We start from the raw sequence: 25,258 nt of genomic DNA, 5'->3' as shown, positions 1-25,258 counted from the left end.
CTTCAGTGACCCTGGTTCTCCCAGACAGAGCCCTCCTTTCTATCTGCTTGGCCCCTTGTAATACATCCAGTATGACACATGACATAAAGTTTTCTGTTTAGTCTCTTTGCCTCTCTTTCCTTCATAAGTTTCTTGAGGATAAGGGATTTTTTTTTTTTACCCCTAACAGTAGGTGTTTAATAAATATGTGTTGAATGTATAAATGATCAAATATCTGAATGAATTAATTAATAATTTAGTAATGCTTCATATACTTACTATGCTATAATTTACTCAACTCTTTATTCTCCTATTTTGGACATTTTTAATGTTTCCAGGTTTTGATTATTAAAATAACCCCTAATGCACATATTTGGGTATGTAACTTTTTCTTTTGAATTATACTCTTATATTTTCAGGAATGGAAATACTGGACCAAAGAATAGGAACATGTTTTGGCTTGTGGTGTAAAGCCTCACTGCTTTCCTGTTCTTGATTTCAACTTAGAATCAAAGACTTTAACACTAGATGGTTCTCTAGAGATAGTCTAATCTCAACAGTCTACATTCTTTTTCAAATCCTTCTTCAAATATCCTATATATCCCACCATTTTTTTTTTTTTAAGATAAAAAGCTGAGCTACTGTATTTTAAGTAGGTGCCAAAGGGTCCAGGCCTCTGCTTACCCTGTCTTGCCCTCACAGCCCTGAGGCACCTCCATGGAATTCTATAGCTCCATTGAACAGTTTGAAAACCCCAGATCTAAGCTCTTCCCTGTTTTACAGCTGATAATACTGAGATTTTAGAAGTAAACTGGTTTGCCCCAAGTCACCCAGCTAATCCATTGCAGTGGCAAGACTAGGATTTAGTGGTGTTTGGGAGACCACTAAATACAAATAGCAGTTGCAAGTGTGTACTTTGAATTCAGAGAGGTAGCCTAGCTGTGTGGCTTGAGAAGTTTGCTTAACTTTCCTGAGCCTCTGTTTTCCCATGTGTAAAATGGGAATAAAATATATCTCACAAATTATATGAGATAATATATGCAAATCACAGGTTTCGTTTGGTTCATTTGTTAATCCTATAGTACCTAGCACATTTTAGATGCTTAATAAATACCTGTTTAAGGAATAAGTGAAAGTTTCAATTTGAGGAGAGATTATTCAGTGTGCCGGACTATGCTTGATTTCTCTTGCAGAAAATATAATTTAGCTCTAACGTTATCAAAGAGAGAGAGACATGAATATTTGCATACAGCTTGATTTGGGACATATAAACACACAAAGATGCACTTTGAAAAATCAGCCTTTAGGTACCAGTGAATCTGAGAAATGTTTCTCCTCTCACCTTGCCTCTCATAATTAGATTACCTGCTATGCCATGGCCTGCACAGAAACTGCAAGAATTGCTCAGCTTGTGGCTCGTCAGAGGAGTTCTAAAAGGAAAACTGGTCGGCAAGTTAATTGTCAGATGAGAGTAAAGAAAACCATGCCATTTTTTCTAGAAGGTAAGATCTTTTCACATGCTAAAATTTTAAAGCCTGTCTATGAATATACTGTCAGATGGAAATATTGCTTGTATTCATGATAAACACCTTTATTTGTTAATATTCATATGTCAAGGGAGAAGTCCTGAAGCTAGTATTTCCATTTGAAATTAAGTGAACATGATAAGCATGACTTATTAAGTAAAGTAATTATACAGTGTGAAATAACTCAGCATAGATTTTAATTAAACTTATGGCAAAGTGTGGTTTTACTCTTTATTTTGGGGGAAAGGCTCATCTAGAATGTTGGATGAACCAAGAAGCTCTAAGTTAATGTCTTATTTAGGAAATCGTGTCTTTTACTATAAATCCTCTATTTTCAGAAAAACATGAATTATATAGTACATAAAGGTATTATAGGCAACTCAGCCTGTGTTTACTGATCATTTATCTCAAGGAGCTTATAATCATTTCTAAAACTAAATTCTCAAGAAATAGTTCAATGATGGTAGAAAAGAGTTGATGCCTAAATGCCACAAGGAGCATTTTAGACAAAGGAGCAATCATTGTGAGAATGGCAGTGGAGGGCTTCATGGCAAAGGGGAGACTTGAACCCAGACCTCTAACAGTTGGAAGAATTTAAATTGGTGGAGAAGAGATGGGAGGACTGAGATAATGGCTGAGTGTGCTGCATTTGTAAGAATGTGAGGTGATTGCCACCAATTTACTTGGTGAGTAGAGGGAAAGTAATGGGCTAGTCTAGCAGATGAAGCCACGTTTTGAAGAACCTCATCTGCTAAATACACACCAATCTACTCATCCCCTGCTGACCGACCCTCTAGTGACCATCTCTTCATATTCTTTATTTTTAAAAAATATTTATTTTTTTAACATGTTTATTGGAGTATAATTGCTTTATAATGGTGTGTTAGTTTCTGCTTTATAACAAAGTGAATCAGCTATACATATACATATATCCCCATATCTCCTCCCTCTTGCATCTCCCTCCCATCCTCCCTATCCCACCCCTCTAGGTGGTCACAAAGCACTGAGCTGATCTCCCTGTGCTATGCGGCTGCTTCCCACTAGCTATCTATTTTACATTTGGTAGTGTATATATGTCCATGCCACTCTCTCACTTCATCCCAGCTTACCCTTCCCCCTCCCTGTATCCTCAGGTCCATTCTCTATGTCTGTGTCTTTATTCCCGTCCTGCCCCTAGGTTCTTCAGAACCATTGTTTTTTGTTTTTTTTTTTTTTAACATCTTTACTGGAGTACAGTTGCTTTACAATGGTGTGTTAGTTTCTGCTTTATAACAAAGTGAATCAGCTATACATATACATATATCGCCATATCGCTTCCCTCTTGTGTCTCCCTCCCTCCCACCCTCCCTATCCCACCCCTCCAGGTGGTCACAAAGCACCGAGCTGATCTCCCTGTGCTATGTGGCTTCTTCCCATTAGCTATCAGTTTTACATTTGGTAGTGTATATATGTACATGCCACTGTCTCACTTTGTCCCAGCTTACCCTTCCCCCTCCCCGTGTCCTCAAGTCCATTCTCTAGTAGGTCTGCATCTTTATTCCCGTCCTGCCCCTAGGTTCTTCATGACCTTTTTTTTTTTTTTTTTTTTTTAGATTCCATATATATGTGTTAGCATACGGTATTTGTTTTTCTCTTTCTGACTTACTTCACTCTGTATGACAGACTCTAACTCCATCCACCTCACTACAGATACCTCCATTTCATTTCTCTTTATGGCTGAGTAATATTCCATTGTATATATGTGCCACATCTTCTTTATCCATTCATCTGTCGATGGACACTTAGGTTGCTTCCATGTCCTGGCTATTGTAAATAGAGCTGCAGTGAACACTGTGGTACATGACTCTTTTTGAATTATGGTTTTCTCAGGGTATATGTCCAGTAGTGGGATTGCTGGGTCTTATGGTAGTTCTATTTTTAGTTTTTTAAGGAACCTCCATACTGTTCTCCATAGTGGCTGTATCAGTTTACATTCCCACCAACAGTGCAAGAGGGTTCCCTTTTCTCCACACCCTCTCCAGCATTTATTGTTTGTAGATTTTTGATGATGGCCATTCTGACTGGTGTGACACCTCCTCATATTCTTACAAACTGTTCTGAGAATAGAGACCGACAGAAAACATCTGGACAGGGGAGTGACATAATGAAACCATGGTTTTGGGAAGCTAATCGATTCTGTTATGTATGCCTGACTTCGTAGGAAAACCAAAAGCAACCCTCAGACAACCAGGATTTTCTTCAGATTTTTCTATCAGCAAAAAACCTAATCCAACACTGTTAAGAGACAAAGGAAACTCTCTTGGAATTAAATCTGTTGCCGAAATGCCGCCTTACACATTATATGCAACTATTGGAAATGAAGTATTCAAAGATGTTCCAGTGCAGAGGCATGTGACCATGTCTACCAACAACAGGTATTTGGGCTTTGTCTGACTAAAAGGAGAAGTTTGGTGAACCTAGGATAATAAATATTAAACATGTGTGTTCAGGGTAAGAAGGAAGTACTTTCTGTTTTGTGTAGTATAAGTTCACATGTTAGTAAAGAAATGCATCATTACTAGTTAGTCCACTTTCCTGGCTGCCTAAATGTCATTCTCTGAATATCTCCATTTTGTATTTGTTGTGCATTATTGGTAATCTCTCTTTGTAAAATTTATTTTAAAAGCTCTCACAAATTGATCTAAGATGCTATTTCAGCATAACTTACTTTTTCTGAAAACCTTTCTTACAATTAATTTTGTAAGTTTTAAATAAAATCTGATTGATTTGTACACTCTACTGTGTTCCAATAATTATACCCATAATTACACAGTAGCATTATACATCCATGCATCAGAATACTGCACTGGAAGTAATAACACAACTTTAAAGTTTTAGTTTGAATGCTGCCATTCACTAGCCAGGTGAAATAAGTGAAATTATTTCATCTTTTGGGGCTGTGGTATCTTCATTTGACCAATGAAAATGTTAACTGGGTGATCTCAAAGTTCCTTTCTGGCTGTAAATTTTATGGTTTTATGAGGTAACTCAGGTGAGCAAACTACAACTTATGGACCAAATCTGGCCCATTGCCTGTTTTTGTAAATAAAGTTTTATTGGAACACAGCCACATTCCTTTATTTATATATTGTCTGTGGTTGCTTTTACACAACTACAGAGTTGAGCAGTTGTGCAGAGACAGTACAGCCAGCAAAGCCTAAAATATGTACTGTTAGACCCTTCACAGAAAAAGCTTGCCATCTCCTGATGAATCAGTATCACATTCTTCCATCCTGTTTGTACCTCTACAAAACAAATTTTGTTGTATCATGTTCATTTAAATCAGTGTTCAAAAATTCCATTTTGTATAAAAGATAATCCCCTTCCCCCCAAGCACTCCCCCCACACTAGACTATTTAGAAATAATTAATTTTGTTAAGTTAGGTAAAAGGGTACTAATTTTTTATATTTTGGTATTTTTTATAAAGTAACCCTTAAATATTTTTCACAGTGGTATATATTTAATGGTGTTTATGGTTAGTTATTATAATTTTTGATAAGGTCTAGAAAATACATAATTAAAATTTGGATCTTGACCCAAAGCACTAGTTAGGTCCAGTATGTGACGGAGGTACCATTGTCTCCTCTGGTTGTGGGCCTAAATTTCAAGATTTTGAATTGAATCTATAAAATGACAGCAAAACCAGGCATCCCGGATTGTGGGCCCAGAGGAGCATTCTCCACCGCATGGCCTGGTGTCTCCTCCCTCTCACCTAGTGCCACTGCATGGCCCAGGTAAATGCCTTCCATCCCTGCAGGTAGCACTAGCAGTGATTGAGTGGGGGCCTTGCCAGCACCAAGCAGCCCACAGAGTGGGCCCAAGGTGGTGCTCTCTGACCTGCTGCCTAGTGTGCTCCCAGCCCTCCTCCCCAGCAACAGGAGCCCAGGGAATTGTATTCTGCTGTACCAGATCAGAATAGCACCATGAGGGCCCTGAAAACTAAATTATTATTGGAACCACAGCCTACAAAAGTGGGCCAGGAAATATATGATAAACCTAAACGGAGTAACTGCCTGCTAAAATAGGACATTCGTCTTAACATATGTCCAAATATCCAGGTTACAATAAAAAAAAGTCAATCTTTATACTAAGAGGCAGGAAAATGACAACTTGAATGAGAAAAGATAACCAACAGACATCAACATTATGATGAATCAGATGTTGGAATTATCTGACAATGATTTTAAAGCAGCTGTTGTAAAAATGCTTCAATTTGCAATTGCAAATACTTTTGAAAAAAATGAAAAAATAGAAAATTCACCAAAGAAAGAGAACATACAAAAAAGAACCAAATGGAACAACCAAAATTAAAATGCAGTGTATGAGCTCAATAACAGAATGAATATGATAGAGAACAGAATTAGTGAACCTGAAGATAGAACAATAGAAATTACCCAATCTGGACAACAGAGTAAATAGACTTAAACAAAACAAAACAAAATAACTAGCTGAAGCTGAGGGGCCTATAGTGGGTAAAAACATCTAGCAGAGCCTTAGGGACCTGTGGAGAAAATAAGAAAAGATCTAATATTTGTATTTTCAGAGCCTCAAAACAAAGAATGGGGCTGAAGGAGTATTTGAAGGCATAATGGCTGAAAACTTCTCAAATTTGCCTAAGGACGTAAACCTACAGGTTCAAGAAGCTTGGGAAATCCCAGACAGGATGAATCCAAAGAATCCCACACCAAGGCAGATCATAATGAAACTTCTGAAAACTAAAGACTAAGAAAAAGTCTTGTAAACAGCCAGAGAGAAATGACACATTACCCATAGGGGAATAGCAGTTTTAATGACAGTAGATTTCTCTTTCACAGTCATGGAGGAATCATGAAGGAGGGAAATGGCACATTTTTAGTGCTGAAAGAAAAAAACCTATTAACCACAAATTCTGTATCCAGCAAAAGTATACTTCAGGACTGAAAGGGAAATAAAAATATTCTCAGATGAAAGAAAACTAAGAGAATTTGTCATTAGCTGACTTACTCTTAAAGAGTGACTAAAGGAAGTTCTCTCAACAGAAAAGATGTAATATAAAATGGCTTGGAACTTCAGAAAGGAAAGAACAAAATGGGTAAAAACAGCTATAAATAAATGGATTATCCTTCTTCTCATGAGTTTCTTAAATCATATTAGTTTGAAGTAAAAATTATAACACCATCTGATGAGGTGCTAACATATGTAAAGAAAAAGTTAAAACAATTGTATTTGTAAAGTAGGGAGGGCAAGGAGACCTAGTTGAAAGTAAGGTTTTTACACTTGAAGTGGCAAAACATTGAGATGAGTAGAATGTTATGTTATATGTGTATTGAAATGCATAAGCAACCAATAAGAAACCTATACAAAGTGATATACTAAAAAAACATTATAAATAAATAAGAATGGAATTTTCAAAAATGTTTAACCCACAAGAGTGCAAGAAAAGATAAAAAGAAGAATGAGAAACAGGGAACAAATAGAAAACAAATAATAAAGTGCAGACATAAGCCCTAACAAAATGATAATTACTTTAAATATAAAAACACATGAAAATATGTTCAACTTCATTAGCTATTAGGGAAATGTAAATTAAAACTACATTGACAGGGACTTCCCTGGTGGTCCAGTGGCTAAGACTCCGTGCTCCCAATGCAGGGGGCCCGGGTTCAATCCCTGGTCAGGGAACTAGATCCCACTTGCTGCAACGAAGTTCCCACAGACAGCAACGAAGATCCTGTTTGCCACAGCTAAGACCTGGCACAGCCAAATAAATAAATAAATAAATATTAAAAAAAAAAACTACATTGACATATCACCACAACACACCTATCAGAATGGCTAAAATAAAAAATAATGATACAATAATAGTAAGGGACCTTAGCACCCACTGGCATCAATGGACAGATCATCCAGACAAAATCAATAAGGTAACAGTGGTCTTAAACAACACAACAGACCAGTTGGACTTAATAGCTATCTATAGGACATTAAATCCAAAAACAGCAGAATACACATTCTTTTCAAGTGCACATGGAACATTCTCCTGGACAGACCACATACTAGGCCACAAAACAAGCCTCAACAAGTTTAAGAGGAAGAAATTATATCAGGCATTTTTTTTCTGACCACAATGGTATGAAACTAGAAATCAACTATGGAAAGAAAAATGGGAAAAGAAGAAACATGTGGAGACTAAAGAACATGCTACTAAAAAACCTTGGTCAATGATGAAATCAAAGAGGAAATCAGAGGGCTTCCCTGGTGGCACAGTGGTGAAGAATCCGCCTGCCAATGCAGGGGACATGGGTTCAAGCCCTGGTCTGGTAAGATCCCACATGCTGTGGAGCAGTTAAGCCTGTGCGTCACAACTGCTGAGCCTGTGCTCTAGAGCCCACGACCCACAACTACTGAGCCCACGTGCCACAACAGCTGAAGCCCACACACCTATAGCCCGTGCTCCACAACAAGAGGAGACACCTCAATGAGAAACCCGCGCCCCACAATGAAGAGTAGCCCCCGCTCGCCGCAACTAGAGAACAGCTGTGCACAGCAATGAAGACCCAATGCAGCCAAAAATAAACAAATAAAATAAATAAATTAAAATGTTAAAAAAAAAGAGGAAATCAGAGAATACCTCAAAAGACAAATGAAAATGGAAATAGAACTTTCCAAATTTGGGATGCATCAAATGCAGCTCTGAGAGGGAAGTTTATAGCGATACAGTCCTTCTTCAAGAAACAAGAAAAAATCTCAAACAACCTAACCTACCACCTAAAAGAATTAGAAAAAGAACAAAGCCCAAAGTCAGCAGAAAAAATGAAATGATAAAGATCAGAGAAGATATAAGTAAGAGATCATAAAAACCATAGAAAAGATCAATGAAACCAAGAGCTGGTTTTTTAAAAAGATTAAAAAATTGATAAACCTTTAGCCAGGCTCACCAAGAAGAAAAGAGAGAGGACTCAAATGAAATAAGAAGTGAAAGAGGAGAAATAACAACTGATACCACAGAGATATTAAAAAAAAAATCATAAGAGAATACTATGAACAGTTATATGCCAATGAAATGGACAAATTTCTAGAAACATACAGCCTGCCAAGACTGAAACAAGAACATACAGACAATTTGAACAGACTGGCCACTAGAAGTGAAATTGAATTTGTAATAGAAAAACTCTAAGCAGACAAATTCCAGGGCTGGATGGCTTCACAGGGTGATTCTACCAAACATATAAGAAGAAGTAATACCTATCCTTCTCAAACTATTCCAAAAAACTGAAGAGGGAACACTCCCACATTCATTCCATGGGGCTACCATTATCTTGATACCAAAACCAGACAGAGATACTATAGAGATAGAAAATTACAGGCCAATATCTTTGATGAATATAGCTGCAAAAATCCTCAACAAAATATTAGCAAACCAAATCTGACAATATATAAAATGGGTCATACACCATGATCAAGTTTGGATTTATTCCAGGGTCACAGGGATGGTTCAACATTTGCAAATCAATCAGTGTGATACACCACATTAACAAAAGGAAGGATCAGAATCACATGATCATCTCAAGAGACACAGAAAAAACATTTGACAAAATTCCATATCCATTCATGATAAAAATTCTCATCAAGGTGGGTATAGAGGGAACTTATCTCAACATAATAAAGGCCATTTATGACAAACCCCCAGCCAAAATCATACTCAGTGGTGAAAACCTTCCCACTAAATTCAAGAACAAGACAAGGATGCCCACTCTTGCCACTTCTATTTAACATAATATTGGAAGTCCTAGCCACAGCAGTCAGAGAAGAAAAAGAAATAAAAGGTATCCAAATTTGAAGGGAAGAGGTAAAATTGTCACTACTTGCCGATAACATGATACTTTATATAGAAAACCCTAAAGTCTCCATCCCAAAACTATTAGAACTAATAAATGAATTCAGCAAGGTTGCAGGATATGAAATTAATATACAGAAATCTGTTGTGTTTCTATACACTAATAATGAAATATCAAAGAGAGAGTAAGAAAGCAGTCACATATAAAATGATATCAAAAAGAATAAAATACCTAGGAATAAACTTCGCCCAGGAGGTGAAAAACCTATAGTCTGAAAACTATAAAACATTGATGAAGGAAATTGAAGATGATACAAAGAAGGAAAGATATCCCATGCTCTTGGATTGGAAGAATTAATATTGTTAAACTGGCCATACTACCCAGAGCAATCTACAGATTTAATACACTCCCTATCAAAATACCCAGGACATTTTTCACAGAACGAGAATAATCCTAAAATTCATATGGAACAACAAAAGACCCCAAATTGCTGGAGCAACCTTGAGAAAAAAGAACAAAGCTGGAGTATAACCCTCCCAGACTTCAGACAATACTACAAAGCTACAGTAATAGAAACAGCATGGTACTGGCACAAAAACAGACACATAGATCAATGGAACAGAATAGAGTTAGTTAGTTAGTTAGTGCTGGGAAAACTGGACAGCTACATGTAAAACAAGATATTAAATCATTCTCTCACACTATATACAACAGTAAACTAAAAATGGTTTAAAGAACTAAATGTAAGAACTGAAACCATAAAAGTCCTAGAAGAACATAGGCAGAATACTCTTTGACATAAATTGTAGCAATATTTGTTTGGATTTGTCTCCTAAGGCAAAAGAAATAAAAGCAAAAATTTTTAAATGGGACCTAATTAAACTTAAAAGCTTTTGCACAGCAATGAAACGAAAAGACAACCTACACAGTGGGAGAAAATATTTGCAAATGATGTGACCAACAAGCGGTTAATATCCAAAGTATATAAACAGCTCATACAGTTTAATATCAAAAAAACAAACGCCCCAATCAAAAAAGTGAACAGGGCTTCCCTGGTGGCACAGTGGTTGAGAATCAGCCTGCCAATGCAGGGCACACGGGTTCGAGCCCTGGTCTGGGAAGATCCCACATGCCGCAGAGCAACTAGGCCCATGAGCCACAATTGCTGAGCCTGCGCGTCTGGAGCCTGTGCTCCGCAACAAGATAGGCCGCGATAGTGAGAGGGCCGCGCACTGCGATGAAGAGTGGCCCCCACTTGCCGCAAATGGAGAAAGCCCTCGCACAGAAACGAAGACCCAACACAGCCATAAATAAATAAATAAATAATTAAAAAAAAAAAAAAGTGAACAGAAGACCTGAATAGACATTTTTCCAAAGAGGATATGTAGATGACCCCAGGCCCATGAAAAGCTCAACATCACTAAGCATGAGGGAAATGCAAATCAAAGCTACAATGATGTACCACCTCACACCTGTCAGAGTGGCTGTCATCAAAAAGTCAGCAAATAACCAGTGTTGGAGAGGACATGGAGAAAAGGGAACACTTGTACACTGTTGGGAATGTAAATTGGTGTAGCCACTATAGAAAACAGTATGGAGATTCCTTAAAAAACTAAAAATAGGGCTTCCCTGGTGGCGCAGTGGTTGAGAATCTGCCTGCCAGTGCAGGGGACACGGGTTCGAGCCCTGGTCTGGGAAGATCCCACATGCCGCGGAGCAACTGGGCCCGTGAGCCACAACTACTGAGCCTGCGCGTCTGGAGCCCGTGCTCCGCAACAAGAGAGGCCGCGATAATGAGAGGCCTGCGCACCACGATGAAGAGTGGCCCCCACTTGCCGCAACTAGAGAAAGCCCTCGCACAGAAACGAAGACCCGACACAGCCATAAATAAATAAAAATTAAAAAAAAATTAAAAAAAAATAAACTAAAAATAGAATTACCATATGACCCAGCAACTCCTCTTCTGGGCATATGTCCAGAAAAAAAACAAAAACACTAATTTGAAAAGATACATGCACCCCAGTGTTCATAGCAGCACTATTTATAATAGCCAAGACACAGAAGCAACCCAAGTGCCCATTAACAGATGAATGGATAAAGATGATATGGTATATATATATACAATGAAGTATTACTCAGCCATAAAAAAGAATGAAATTCTGCCATTTACAGCAACGTAGATGGACCTAGAGAATATTATGCTTAGTGAAATAAGTCAGACAAAGACAAGTACTATATAATACCACATTTATATGTGGGATCTAAAACATACTACATGTGAATATATCAGCAAAAGAGAAACAGGCTCAAAGTCAAAGATATAGAAAACAAACTTGTGGTTACCCAAGGGGAGAGAGGAGGGGGAGGGGCAAATTAGGGGCATGGGATTAACAAACTATTATGTGTAAAATAGATAAGCAACAAGGATTTATTGTATAGTACAGGGAATTATCTTATTAGCCATTATCTTGTAATAACTTATAATGGAGTATAATCTGCAAAAATACCGAATCACCATGCTGTACACCTGAAACTAATATAATATTGTAAGTAAAATATACTTCAGTTTAGAAAATAGTGATAATACTGAATCTGGCAAGGATACAGAGAAAATGGATCACTCATACATTGCTGTTGGGAATATAAAATTGTACAACCACAATAGAAAATAGTTGGGGAGTTTCCTTTTAAAAAAACAAAACGTGATACCACTATATGACCCAGGAATTCCACTCCTATACATTTATCCCAGAGAAATGAAAACTTAAATTCACACAAAAACCTGTACACAAGTGTCCATAGTAACTTTATTCATAATAGCCCAAAACTGGCAAAAACCCAGATGTCCTTCAGTAGTTGAAATGTTCAGCAAACTGAATACATCCACGCTACAGAATACCTCTCAGCAGTAAAAAGGAATGAACTATTGACACATGCAACAACATCAGTGGATCTCAGGGAATTATACTGAGTGAAAGAAGCCAATCTCAAAAAGTTACATACTATGTGATTCTATTTATATAACATTCTTGAAATGACAAAATTATAGAGACAGAGAACAGAGAAGTAGTTGCCAAGAGTCAGGGGTTGGGGAAGGCGGAAGGGTGTGGCAATAAAGGGGTAGAAAGAGGGACCCTTGTAGTGATGTGATAGTTCTGGATGTTGATTGTAGTGGTGGTTACATGGACTTATATGTGTAGTAAAATTGCACAGAACTATACACACACACGTGTACGTTTAAAACTGGTGGAATTTGAATAAGCTCTGGATTATACCAATGTCAGTTGCCTGGTTTTGATATTGTACGATGCAAGATGTTACCCTTGGGGGAAACTGGGTGAAGGGTACATGGGACTTCTATGTACATTTTTTGCAAATTCTCATGAATTTATAAATATTTCACAATAAAAGGTTAAAAATTGATAGCAAAATCTTTCTATATGGTTTTAGTTTTGAGAATTAATATAGTATATGCTTTTGTCTTTTGCCTTTCTCTGTAAGAATTTTGAATTCCATATAGTAGAATGTCTTGTACATTATTGTACAATGATTTCTAGAACTACATACCTAATTGTCTTCATCTATCTGACTTTGTATAGATTATATTTCAGACTATTTTAATTATACACTATTAAAGATGTAAAACATCTTCATCACATCTTTTTTTAAAGAGCATAATACAAATTGAAAGATACATTTTAAGAGAAATCTAAATACCATCTGGTAGCAGAGGTTATGGGCTGCCTTTCTAATTATAAAATCAAAGAAGTTGCTCTTACCAAAATAGAGCAATAGCAAAAGATTTTATTTCTAAACTTATGAAATATTAACCAGTAATATTAAGTAGTATAAGTTATTATGAGTTTAAACTTTTTAGAGTCACCAAATCTTTAGAGTCGCTAATGAAAGCTATAAATTATCTTCCCAGAAAAATTAATTTGTGCACATATACATGCATCTTTGTATACTAATGCAGGGAATACATGGGCCCCAGAAGCCCATTCTCAAAAACTCTGGTTAAGAACTCATGCCTGCCGGTTAACAAACTGGAAGGTTCTAGAAAAATAACATAACTGATATTCTCTAATATTGTAGGTATCAATCTAAGTTTACCATGTGTCTACAGTAAAATAGAAAGAGGGGCCAAAAGTGAGGATGCACGATTGATTTATGGTTTCTCTGGGAAATGTTTATTTCTAAAAAAATACAATTCATGACCGCTGTATTTTGTTAAAATGATGAGATTATTAAAATGTGGTTTTTAATATATTTATGCATAAAACATAGATGAGTATGGCACTGACGACCAGGGTTCCATTAGGCCTAGAATGAGAGAAGAAATTGCTGTATGTATATTGTAGTGAGTCAGATCATGGACTTTGGATATGAATAAAGGACTGTCTGGCATTAGCCAATGGGATCCATGATTGAAAAGGCATCTTTCAAGTATTAAGTTAAAGTAAATGAATGTAGGTTTCTGAGATCTTATAGGTTTAAAAGTCATGTACTAAATATTTATAGGAAGCATTTTCTAAAGTACATTTATTGCTTTCTTCTGATTACAAAAGTACTAATGTGTATGGTATAGAAAATTTGCTAAGTAGAAGAAAGTAAAAGGAAGAAAAAAGTCACCTCTAATCCAGACATAAATGTGACCATTAAAAATTATCTTTCTATATTATTTATTTATATAAGTTTTAAAAAATACATATTGGGTCATGATGTATATTACTATTTTATAACCTGTTTTAAAAGGCAATATATTGTGAACATTTTCCATATCATTAAGTACACATCTCCGTTATCATTTTTAGTGTCAGGTTAGTCCATTGTCCAGTCACTCATTGTTGAATATAAATGATTTTCACTATTGTAAGCAATTCTACAATGAACATATTTGTAGAATGATCCTTGCATATATTCACAACTAGTTCCTTAGAATAAATTGGTAGAAATAGACTCTATGGGTAAGAGGGTATACACACTAAGGCTTTACTAATTTGTGCTCTAAACAGATTATACCAGTTAGATTCTTCTAGAAGCATATGGAAGTGATAGTTTGCTTGTGCACTTGCCAACATTGGGCATCAGTGTTTTATTTGCTACTCTAAAAGGTGAAAAAATGTACGTATGTTTTAATTTCTATTTCTTTGATTTTGATTCTTAAGGAAGTTACATTTTTTCATATGTTTATTAGCCCATTTATAGATCTTTTGTAAATTACAGGTTTTTGTCCTTTGTTGGTTTTTCTTTCTAATTGGTAAAAGTGATTTATAAATTAAGAATGTTGAGCCTTTTGTCCTGTAATATGTTGGCAGTGTTAACAATGTTGGCAAGTTTGTTTAATTATGGTATTTTTGGTATACAAAAACTTTAAAATTTTCTATTTACATCTATTAATCTCTACCTTTATGGCTTCTGCCTATAGGTGTTATACTTAGAAAAGCATTTCTACCCCCATATTATGTAGTATGTCTTCTGTTTTCTTTTAGAATTTTTATCGTTTCATTTTTTGCATTTAAATCTCTAATTCATCCAGAATTAATTTTGTTGTATAGCATGAGAGTAGGAATCCTGTTAGCCAGGTGTCCTAATATCAATTATGACATAATCCTTTCTTTCCCTGCTGGTTTGAAACACTGTCTCTACCAATACTAAATTGTTATAAATATATGACTCAGTTTCTGGGCTTTCCATTTGGAATCATTGATTACCTGTCTATTCTTTAGCAGTGCCAAACTACTCAGATTATTATAACTTTATAATAAGTGTTAATAACCTTTACTTTTTACTTGCTCCTCTCTCTGCCTACTGCAGAGAGAGGAGCAAGTAGACACCTTTGTTAACAAAGGTGTTTACACCTTTGCCCCTGTTAACACCTACTGCCCCTGTTATAGCACTTAGTAGACTTTGTTCTTATATATAGATTCTATCAGTTCATTAATTATCTGTTGTGTAACAGGTTACCACGAATTTAGCAGTTTACAGCACATACTTATTATCCTGTAGCTTCTGTGGGTTAGGAATCTCAGAACCACTCAGCTAGATCCTCTGCTTCAAAGTTTCTCATGAGGCTGCAATCAAGGTATCGGCCATGGCTGGGTCAGCTGAGCAGGAATCCCCTTCGAGGCTCACTTGTGTGGTTGTTAGTATAATCCGTCCCTTTTGAGTTGTCCCTTAGTTCCGTCTGGCTATTGGCCAAAGACCACCTTCAATTTCTTGCCATATAGCCCTCCCTAACATGGCTATTTGCCTCATCGAAACCAGCAAGAGACAGATTATGCTAGCAAAGTGGAAATTAGAATCTTTTGTAATCTAATTATGCATAATCCGCTCAACCTTGAAGTATCCTATTGATTAGAAGCGAGTTACTCAAAGGGAGGGGATTACACAAGGTTGTGGATACCAGAGGGAAGAATCACTGGGGTCCATCTACTAGCTGCTTGCTACAGTCACTTTTCTCAACTATACATGTAGTCCATGAGAATAATGGTACCTTCCTCTTGTTTAATCATTGATCATTACCCTCTGACACAATGCCTGGCATGTCCTTAAATAAATATTTGTGGGATAATAATGTGTCTCTAATAAATGGCGTATGTTTGAGTTGGGAGTTTTTTTTGTGGGGGGACAGTCTAAGTATTTGTCTTTTAAGAAACAAAATAATAAGTCTTTTATACTTACTGTTATAAAATTGGTTGGACCTCTATTATCTTATTAAGTTTGTTTTTCACATGTCCCTGCGGTTTTCCTTGAACATCTTTCTTTTGCTGTGTTGACAGTTTTCTTTCCTATGCATTAGACTTTCCTATGCATTATCGTGCAATGTTTGCACGATAGCAGTCTCTGCCGTATCCTTGCTGTACTTTCACTCTTCGCTTATAACCCTCTGCTTTCTGCTAGAGCCCTCACAGCTGACTCAAAGCAGGGGAAGATTCCAGTTTACATTTTTAGGGCTCTGGTGCAAGGAAAAGGATTGCTGTCTCCCTGCCAGTTCTGCAGAAGTAAGAGCTGGATATGTTTTTGGCATCTTCTGTCATTACCCAGATGCATTAATACACAAATGTGATGCTCTTATAATTGCAGAGCATCGTATACTAAGTAAGCTTGTGCTGGTAGCCTACAATCTAATCATTTCTTTTAGAATTAAAATATTTTGAGGAGATGTGCTTCATTTCAAAGAATTGATCTAATTTTTAGAGTATTCCATACTATTGAAAAATTGTGAAATAGGTGTACTGTCACTATCACCACTAGTCCCGTACCCGCCGTTGGGCAAGATGTACTCTTTGATTCATTCAGTCATCCTTGTCATTCTTACAGCATTCACTCTCCCTTGCATGTACCAAGCACTGCCCTAGGCACAAGAAATACAGGTAATTAAGACACTAGTGTCTAGTGAGTCTAGTGAGGGAGACAGACATGAATACAAATGATTTCTCTTTGTGGGTGGTGGGGGGGTATTTCTTTGTCCTCATATTTAGAAAATTTTTCTATGTATATCCAGCACAATTCACATAAAATTTTTTTTGGTGAGGGTATGAGGTGGGAAATCTACGTTTCTTTCCTAAGTAGTTAATTGAGGAATCCCCTCTCTGGTTTGAAATGCCACTTTTATCATGTGCTAAGATGTAATGTAAATTGAGTGTTTCTAAGCTCTCCACTATTCTACTTATTTGTCCAACTATTTTAAATGTTGTACCTTTATAACACATTTCAGTATCTGGTGATGCAGGTCCTTCATTTTTTAGTCATAGTCCAAAATATTCTTTATGTTCAACTGTTTATTCTTTGCATAGTTTTCTTTATTTTGTATTGCTAGTTTCTTAGAGGTGATTAATTGGAAATGTGACTTCTAAGTTCTTTTAAATTCCTAGTTTAAATTAAGCCTTTAATACACTTTCCTCTGATGAATATGAAACATGAAAGTTGATACCAGGTATCATTATAATTTTTGCCCCTTTTGAAATATTTTAATGACTTATTTTGCTGCTCAATGCCACAGAGACTTTAAATGAAAAGTACGGTGTTTGAAACTTGGTATTGACTTTGCTATTTGAATGTTAATTTACCTTTTTTTATACCTTAGGTTTAGCCCAAAGGCATCACTTTTGCCACCCTTTCAGATGCATCACTCAAGAACCTGTACTAAGGAAATGAGTGGTATGTTTTCTAAACATTATTTTCGTGATACATTATGGTTTCTGGAGCCTCAGAGCCCCCCAAAAAATATCTAATGGTGGCTTTTGACATTTGTTCTCACCTTCTCCCACTTGGAATACATCTTTCCTCCCGTCTTTTCTGATTTCTTTAAGTTATGAATTGAAGTGATCTAAAGAGAAAGTAATACCTCCAAGGATATCATTATTATCCTGACTTGAGGCCTTCCTCACACCAGACCTATTCTGTTTCACTTCCACGTGTTACCTACAGAGATATTTGTGTCCCTTGTCACTCTCTTACTCATTAGAGAGTAAGATTTAAAGCACATAAATAGGGGACTTCAACTCATAAAATAGTTTCAGATACTCTACCATGTAAAATCTGGGCCCCTAAACTATGTGCATTGACCACTAAGCATCTAAATATGAATATAAATATATAAAATCCAAAAGGACTGTTAAGAAATCAATAGAAGACATAATAAAGTTGAAGAATCTGAAGATTAGAAGTGCACACACTCATCTTGTCTCCTCCAACCAAAGTGTTAATTCCCTGCTCTTAGACCCACCCAAGGGATACAGTATTTTCAGAAATTATGCTGCATGAAATTTAAATGTGGTTTTAAATGATTTGCTGCTTTAAGTGTGATTCTTACTGAGTTGAAATCATTTTTTTCATAGGAATATATCTCCAGTATTTCTCATAGAAATTAACTGAACAATTTGACTCTTGTTTATATCAATTACTTTTACATATGCATTTTCTGAAAAATGACTACTCAGTAAAGTCGTATACTCTTTAGAGGCTGTAAATCCTTTACATTAGAATAAGCTTTTTCTGCAGAACCAAGAGGACTTGTTTCAGGAGGATTATGATTCACCCAGCAGCTGATTTACACACACTTATACATAACCTCTCCTACCTGCTGGCAGCCTAAATTACTTCCTTGATTTGTTTAACAAAAGGTACAGAAGCTTAGCTGACTCCAGTGGCCCCACAGAGCAGGTGCATTTGCAAAGCCTCCAACTATATGTCACCTGCTGACACTCTCTCTTTAAGGGAGGGACTGGCCAGTTCCAAGAAACTCATCTTTTCTTTCTTCCTGGTTCTTTTATATATCATTATTTGGGAAGAACTTTATAAATTAACTGTGCCTTTAATAGGAAATGTATGTGGACATCCTGGACCCTTCTGTTGGCTGAGCCAAACCAAGTCTCAGCAAGGGCAGGTCTCGTGCCCTATGGTGGGTAAAGCAGAGTCAGCATCCAGCCATCCTCAAGGAACAGCTCTCCCTTTGGCTTCCTGGCGTCCTCAAAGGCCAGCATCCCCAAACCAGCCTATGTGTCTCCACCAGCCAGTTTAAAAAAAAAAATAAAATAAAAATTGTTGAATCCCAGCAGAAATACTATATGATTAAAATATGAACATATTTTGCTTATAGATGGTAATTTTTAAAATACTCTGATCTGTATCCCAGTAAAATTTAGAAAAGGTTTGGAATGAATTTCATAGTTCTTAAAATACCAGAAATATCAGCTATTGGGGACACTTAAATTTCTTTATTGCCTTAGGATGTTAACTCAGGCATTCTAAGTTTTAAATAAAAAATAAATGTGAGTAAGAGAGCTAGCCAAAACTTTATAAATATTCGCTTATGAAAGATGAATGGATTGGATTGGAGAAATAAAAACAAATCATTAGTAGTCATTTATGAGCACCAAACCTTTTATTTATGTTTGTAAACTGAGGCTAGGATGATGATTACAGGTGGATCAATTTTTGAACTTTCATTTATTGCTAAATTATTTTTTCTCATTAATAAAGGGAAAAATTGATCATACCTTAAAACCTGGACAATTACTTATTTTTTATAAAATGTTCTTTGATCTTACTATTAAGGCATTATCCTTAGGCTTTGTAAAATATAGCTTTAAACTTATCATTACATATATACCGTTATTGTCTAAAATTTAACCTTTCTTAGTTGCAATTAGAAAATGATTGGTTAAATAATAAATTTCATTATTCTTTATGAGTTTAAATTAAACCATGACGTATCCTTGGAAAATAAAGGGGCTAGGTTCCCTCTCTGAGTGGCTGTTGACCTTCTTGGTTATTTCAGGGTTAAAACTTAGAATGAAATTGTCATGGTCCTGCTCTCCTAATCCTGCTCCCTTTGAAAGTCCCTTAACCCCCGCAAGCCTGAAGTATAACAAAGCCTGAAGACACAAATACTAGGTAATGGGGATAATCAAAAATGTTAAGCATTCTGGTTAATTCTATCATATTTTTTAATTTAAAGATAATTTAAATCAGGCTGTTGAAAAACCAAATGCCGCGCCTCCTGCCTCTTACACTTATAAAATGGATGAGGTTCAAAACCGCATAAAGGAAATACTAAACAAGCATAACAATGGCATTTGGATATCTAAGCTTCCACATTTTTACAAAGAATTATATAAAGAAGAACTTAATCAAGGAATTTTACAACAGTTTGAACACTGGCCTCATATTTGCACGGTACGTTTCTTCTTATTCCTCCCTCCTGATGCCTCCTCCCTGCCCCACTTTCAGATTTTGAGTTGTTAGTAATATCACCTTTTATTTGGGGAGCACGAAGCTCTTTACATAATATTGCTTCATTAATCTTTATGACTATGATTAACACATACCGGTTCTTATTTATAGGAGAAATATGTCACGGCTGAGGTCTTGTGTGTGTTGTAATTGCTGTTTTTATAGATTTTAAGTTATTTTTAAATACATTTAATATGTGGTAATATATATACCATTTTGTACTGAACTGTTACCAATAGATACTGATGGCTTTGTCGTTTTAATAACTTGAACTTAACTGGTAATAGAACATTTTTTGTTAGCCTCAAATTTTATATTCTTGTTCCTGAGCATTTTTAAAGACATTCAGCTGAACAAATTTTAGTTATTTTGGCTAATTATTTATAGAATACATCTAAAAAAATTAATACAGGGTTCAGATTTAAACTATTCACAAATTTCTTTGGAGAAAAATATTGAAAAGTGAGGTGACATCTATTTCCATGCCTGTTCCTACTTGAGAATCTATTATAATAAAACGATGGATCAGAGTAGTTTATTAGACATCTTTTAGTTCATCCAGAGATAGAGACAACTAGATTCTTAAACCAAAATAACTAATTTTTAGATATTTCTTAATGTTTATTTACATAGAATTTATTCAACAAAATAACTTCTAAATTAGCAGTTACTTGGTGCTTCTAAGCTTATAGAATTAAATATGCATGACAATTATTGCTTGATAGAGGGCTTTCATTTCTTTAACTTAATATATATTTTGGCCCCCAACCCTGTTGGGCAGAGTGTGGGCCACTCTCTCTTATAAGCACCTGACCTAAAGACAGCATGTATTTTTATAACCACTTCTTCCTCCAGGGCACTGACACCCACTCCAGTCCCATGGGCTTTCCAGTCAAGAGTCATCCATCCATCCATCTATCTGTCTTATTTGTTCATACATCATTCACTCTGCACCTGCAGGTACCATGCAGTGCTTTGGGGGCTGAGACCACCTTAGGGCAATGTGATGTGCTGATGAATATATACATACAGTGTGAAGTGGGAAAACAAGAAGAAATGTCAAACTCTGGAATTATGGCTGTTTCCCTACCTATAAAGTCAAGAATGATCATAAGAATGTTATCCCTGATTTATGTTGAATATGGGGTTTATTCTTATAGTGGGAATTCCTAAGGTTGCTATTCAATTCATTCCATTTTTACTCCTTTCTGCAAAGAATATTCTCACTGGATGCAGGTTTAGCAGCATTTGAGGACCCCCTTAGGTTTCCATAATCTTGAAGGGGACTTCTGAGGTTTCATCAGGCTGCTTGATTTGAAGGTTCAGGGCCTGGAGCTCGTTTTTGGAATGCATATGGTTCTTTTATTTTTTAAATCCGTAGACATTCATGAACTTATGTCTTCAATGAACTTTAAACCCTTTTATTGTGAATATACACATATAACTCACTATTAAGCTTCGATAAAGAAATTATCTTTGGAGTAAAAGAATTTTAAGTTAACTTCACAAATTCTTCTTAATGTATTATGTTTCTGGTCACTTTGTTTTACACTGCATGATAATTACTAGTATTTGTGTAGCTTAATTTATGACTTTTGGCGGGAAATTTTCATCCTCGCTACTCTGCATATCTGCAAAGCCTCAAAATTTCTCTTGCTAGGACTGCAGGAGAGAGAGTACCTATCTCTTTGATGTTAAAACTTTATCTAAAGTGGGTGGTTTCCTACTAAATTTCAGGTGCTGAAATGACTGATTTTTAATTTTTTGGTTGCTCAAATGCATCTCTGTTGCATGATTATCTTCTGTCCAGGCAGTGAGGGTGGAATGTGATGCAGAAATGTAATGTATCTTTCTTATCTCCATGCTGTTTCTCTCAATTTTGAGTAGGACTGTTTAGATGCAATCACTATCAATTGTCAGGTATGAGAATTTACTTAGTGAATCATTGTGTCTAGGATGACAAAAACTGCCAGTTTTAATGACATCTGTTGATATTTTTCAAAACTGTTTTTTTAATAGCTCTGATTTTTTTTTTTTTAAACAGCCTACTGGTAAACAGTTTCAAACTGTTACACCATGTTTATTTTTAGGCAGTTTTAAACAGTTACACCATGGTTATTTTCCCTTTTTTCTGACTTCTTGCTTTTCATCTTGCTGAAAAACTGATAGCATGCCCAGGGCTGATTCTACTGCAAACAGGGTCAGACAGGTTAGAACACAGTGCAGAAATTTTAGGGTAAGAAAGACTTAGTAATGTGTATCTCCATATGTCTTGTTGTGTAAGTGAAGAAGAAATCTGAGTGCAGTGTACTTCTTTATTTTAGAAAAAAAAAAAAGTGCTTTCTCCCCCCAGTCATGTAAAATGTCCCATATAAAAATATTGAAAAAGTTATAAAAGAAATAAAAATCCCCCATCATCCTACCTCCCAGAGATAATCACTTGCAGGATTTCCATTTGAATATAGGATGGGTAGCATCAGCTCAAGGGACCAAATAAAAGCTCTGAAATTTTACCTTCATGAAGATTTAATCAGCTATACGCTATAAGTCACTTTACAAGGTTGTTAGATGGTATTTTGATGCAGGCAGAAGGAGGCTTTGAATCTGTTGTCCTTAACCTTTTGGATCTCTCTGACAACAAAATGTGGACTGAGAGTTTTGAAAGCTAAAGAGAATATAAAATCATATTAACAATGGTGACCCAGTTCCATAGTGTTCCTAGGCAACTTTCGAGGGAAATGGAACTTGTGCAGAAGCTGTCTTCGAAAGGCAAAGAGCCCAAGATGGCAGGCTGTTGACCAAGGATACTGGCATCTAAGAATTGCCGTTGGGTCCTAGGAGAAGGATAGCAACATCTCTTGGCTGTTCTAAAGTGGTGGCCTTATTAATAATGTTCTCCTTAATTGTTGTATTTGACTAGTATTTATAAAATGCTTCTGTGAGCCACCCACTGACCTGGGTGCTAAGAATAACAGTAAACAAGACAGACCTGGACCTTGCCCTTACGGAACTTACTGTCCAACAGGGAAAATAAACATTGAGCAGATAAGGGCAAGCCTGCAATAGTTATGAAGGAGAAATGCAGGGTGCTAAGGAAACGTGTAAACAGGAGGATGTGACGTAGTCTGATGAGTCAAGAAAAGCTTCCCAGAGGAGGTGTCTGTTACACTAAAACCTGAGAGATGAGTTGAAGTAAGTTAGACAAAGGAGGGAATGCTGGGGAAAAGGCACCTCAGACAAAAGAAACAGCCTGTGCCAAAGCCTGAGACAGAAAAACATGGCTTTTTCAGGAAACTGTAAGAAATTCAATAAGAAGAGAGTGGCTCAAGAAGAAACTCAAGAGGCAAACGGGCCAATTCACTTTATTAAAGAGTCATCATTTGGTGGAAACTTAGTGGGTCCCTCCCATGAGGTCACGCAGGATCCAGAGCCTCTGGCCAACTTCAATTTCTAGTAAAATTTCAAATCTTGTGACAATTACTGTTGAACATCAGAGATTTTGTTGAAATCCTCCACTCTGAAACATGGGTGGAGAAACGTCTCCATTCCTACCTGAGACAGAATATCTGTCTTTAGTGCCTTACCTGAAGCTGTGTGGAGAGCTGGGCGGCTTGTTTAGAGCCATATAGGAATAGATGCACTCAGCTGAGAAGGCTGTCTGCCAGTAGCCTGAAAGACCTAGTGTAGGAGCAGTGGGAGGCAACTTCAGGATAGTGGGAAACATTCTGAGTTCAGCTGGAAGCACCTCAGGCCTTAATTACAGAACATAACATTTAGTGAATGAGAACATAAAATGTTGTAAATGAGAAAAAATACCTAATGACGCTAATTATTCACGCTTTTATAAAAAGGTTTTACTGTTAGTCTGTATTTTATATGTCATTTTTCTGTCCGTTAGAAATCACTGAGCTTTATTTTAAGTCGTTTAGTCCTCTAATACCTCAGACTTTTAAAAATTCCTAAAGTTCTGGATTGCGTCAATATAGCAATTTCTGTAATATCAAAAGAGGCAACAGCAGTTCTGCCACTTACATATTTTTGTATTTTTGTATGTTCAGGAATTTGTCTTAACTTTGTGGTAATTAATTATATAAGATAAAGCACCTGTCAGCTCATGCGAAATGAATTGCCTCTGTTTTTAAAGCCTGGATATTTCTGGGTTAAAAACAAATTGAATTTCTAAGGAAGTGAACATAAATGAAACAGCAGTGATATATCCTCAGGCTTAGTGGTGTTGATACAGTCTATGCAGCCATGCCAGCAGAAGCAGCAACGAGAAGTAAAGCTAGGACTTGAAAGTACAGCCATAATATCTAATTGGAATCCAATTTCTTTTCTAACTTTTCACCAATAAAAAGAAATATGCAATGAACACATTGGAACAGTTTTTAAATTCAATTTCAGTGACCATCTGAATAGGAGAAAGATAAAAGAGCACTGCGGCGAAATCAAAATAGGGCAGCAGGGGAGTAATGTGACATTGCTGTTCTGGTACTTGAAACAGAAAACTACCCATAAGGCCCAATAGTACAATAGAAAGAGTTTGGGCTTTGCAGTTAGGTTTTTGCCCTGGCCATTTCTTAGTGGTGTTACTTTCAGCATACAAATCTGGGCTTCAGTATGCTCTAAAATGTGACTGTTTCTTCCCATCTCTTAGGGTTGTTAGAATTAAGTTACACAAACTATAAACAGCTGCCAGTACAGTATAGCAACATGGCAGGTCTATAGGGGACTTCCCCTGGTGGTCCAGTGGTTAAGACTCCGTGCTTCCAATGCCAGGGGTGTGGGTTTGATTCCTGGTTGGGGAACTAAGATCCCACATGCTGCACAGTGTGGCCAAAAAAAAAAAAGAAAAAAAGAAACATAGCAGGTGTATAGGAAAAGACAGCTGTTATTTTTCCAGGAACAGTCCAGCTTAAATGTAAGCAAGTTAAAACCCACTGGTAAACTAGAGGCATACCCAGCAAGCTCTACAGAGGAGCCTATCTCAGTGAAAACAGAGGAAACGCTAAAGAGGGCGGAACAAAAGTTTAAATTGAAAAATAAGAGCAGTGGATAAAGGAACTAAAACTCTTAGATGAAGTGAGTTTCTGCCATCCTAGAGGAGCAGATCCTGCTCCCCGCAAAGGTAATGAGAAGCATATCTAGTACCTACT

General features: G+C 36.5%; 1 protein-coding gene across 1 annotated transcript in view; it reads left to right on the top strand.

Moving 5' to 3' along the window:
* The window catches only part of TDRD7 (tudor domain containing 7), a 94,195-nt gene that overhangs the window by 24,610 nt on the left and 44,327 nt on the right, over positions 1-25,258 (top strand). The window contains exons 3-6 of the mRNA XM_068553338.1: positions 1,340-1,481; positions 3,706-3,919; positions 17,452-17,525; positions 19,828-20,045. Coding sequence (XP_068409439.1) covers positions 1,340-1,481; positions 3,706-3,919; positions 17,452-17,525; positions 19,828-20,045 — 648 coding nt within the window. The remainder of the gene's footprint in view (positions 1-1,339; positions 1,482-3,705; positions 3,920-17,451; positions 17,526-19,827; positions 20,046-25,258) is intronic.

Source organism: Eschrichtius robustus, chromosome 10 (genome assembly GCF_028021215.1).
Source record: "Eschrichtius robustus isolate mEscRob2 chromosome 10, mEscRob2.pri, whole genome shotgun sequence".
Lineage (NCBI taxonomy): Eukaryota > Metazoa > Chordata > Mammalia > Artiodactyla > Eschrichtiidae > Eschrichtius > Eschrichtius robustus.
The sequence above is the reverse complement of the archived record's forward strand: the minus strand, read 5'-3'. Positions and strand labels throughout refer to the sequence as shown.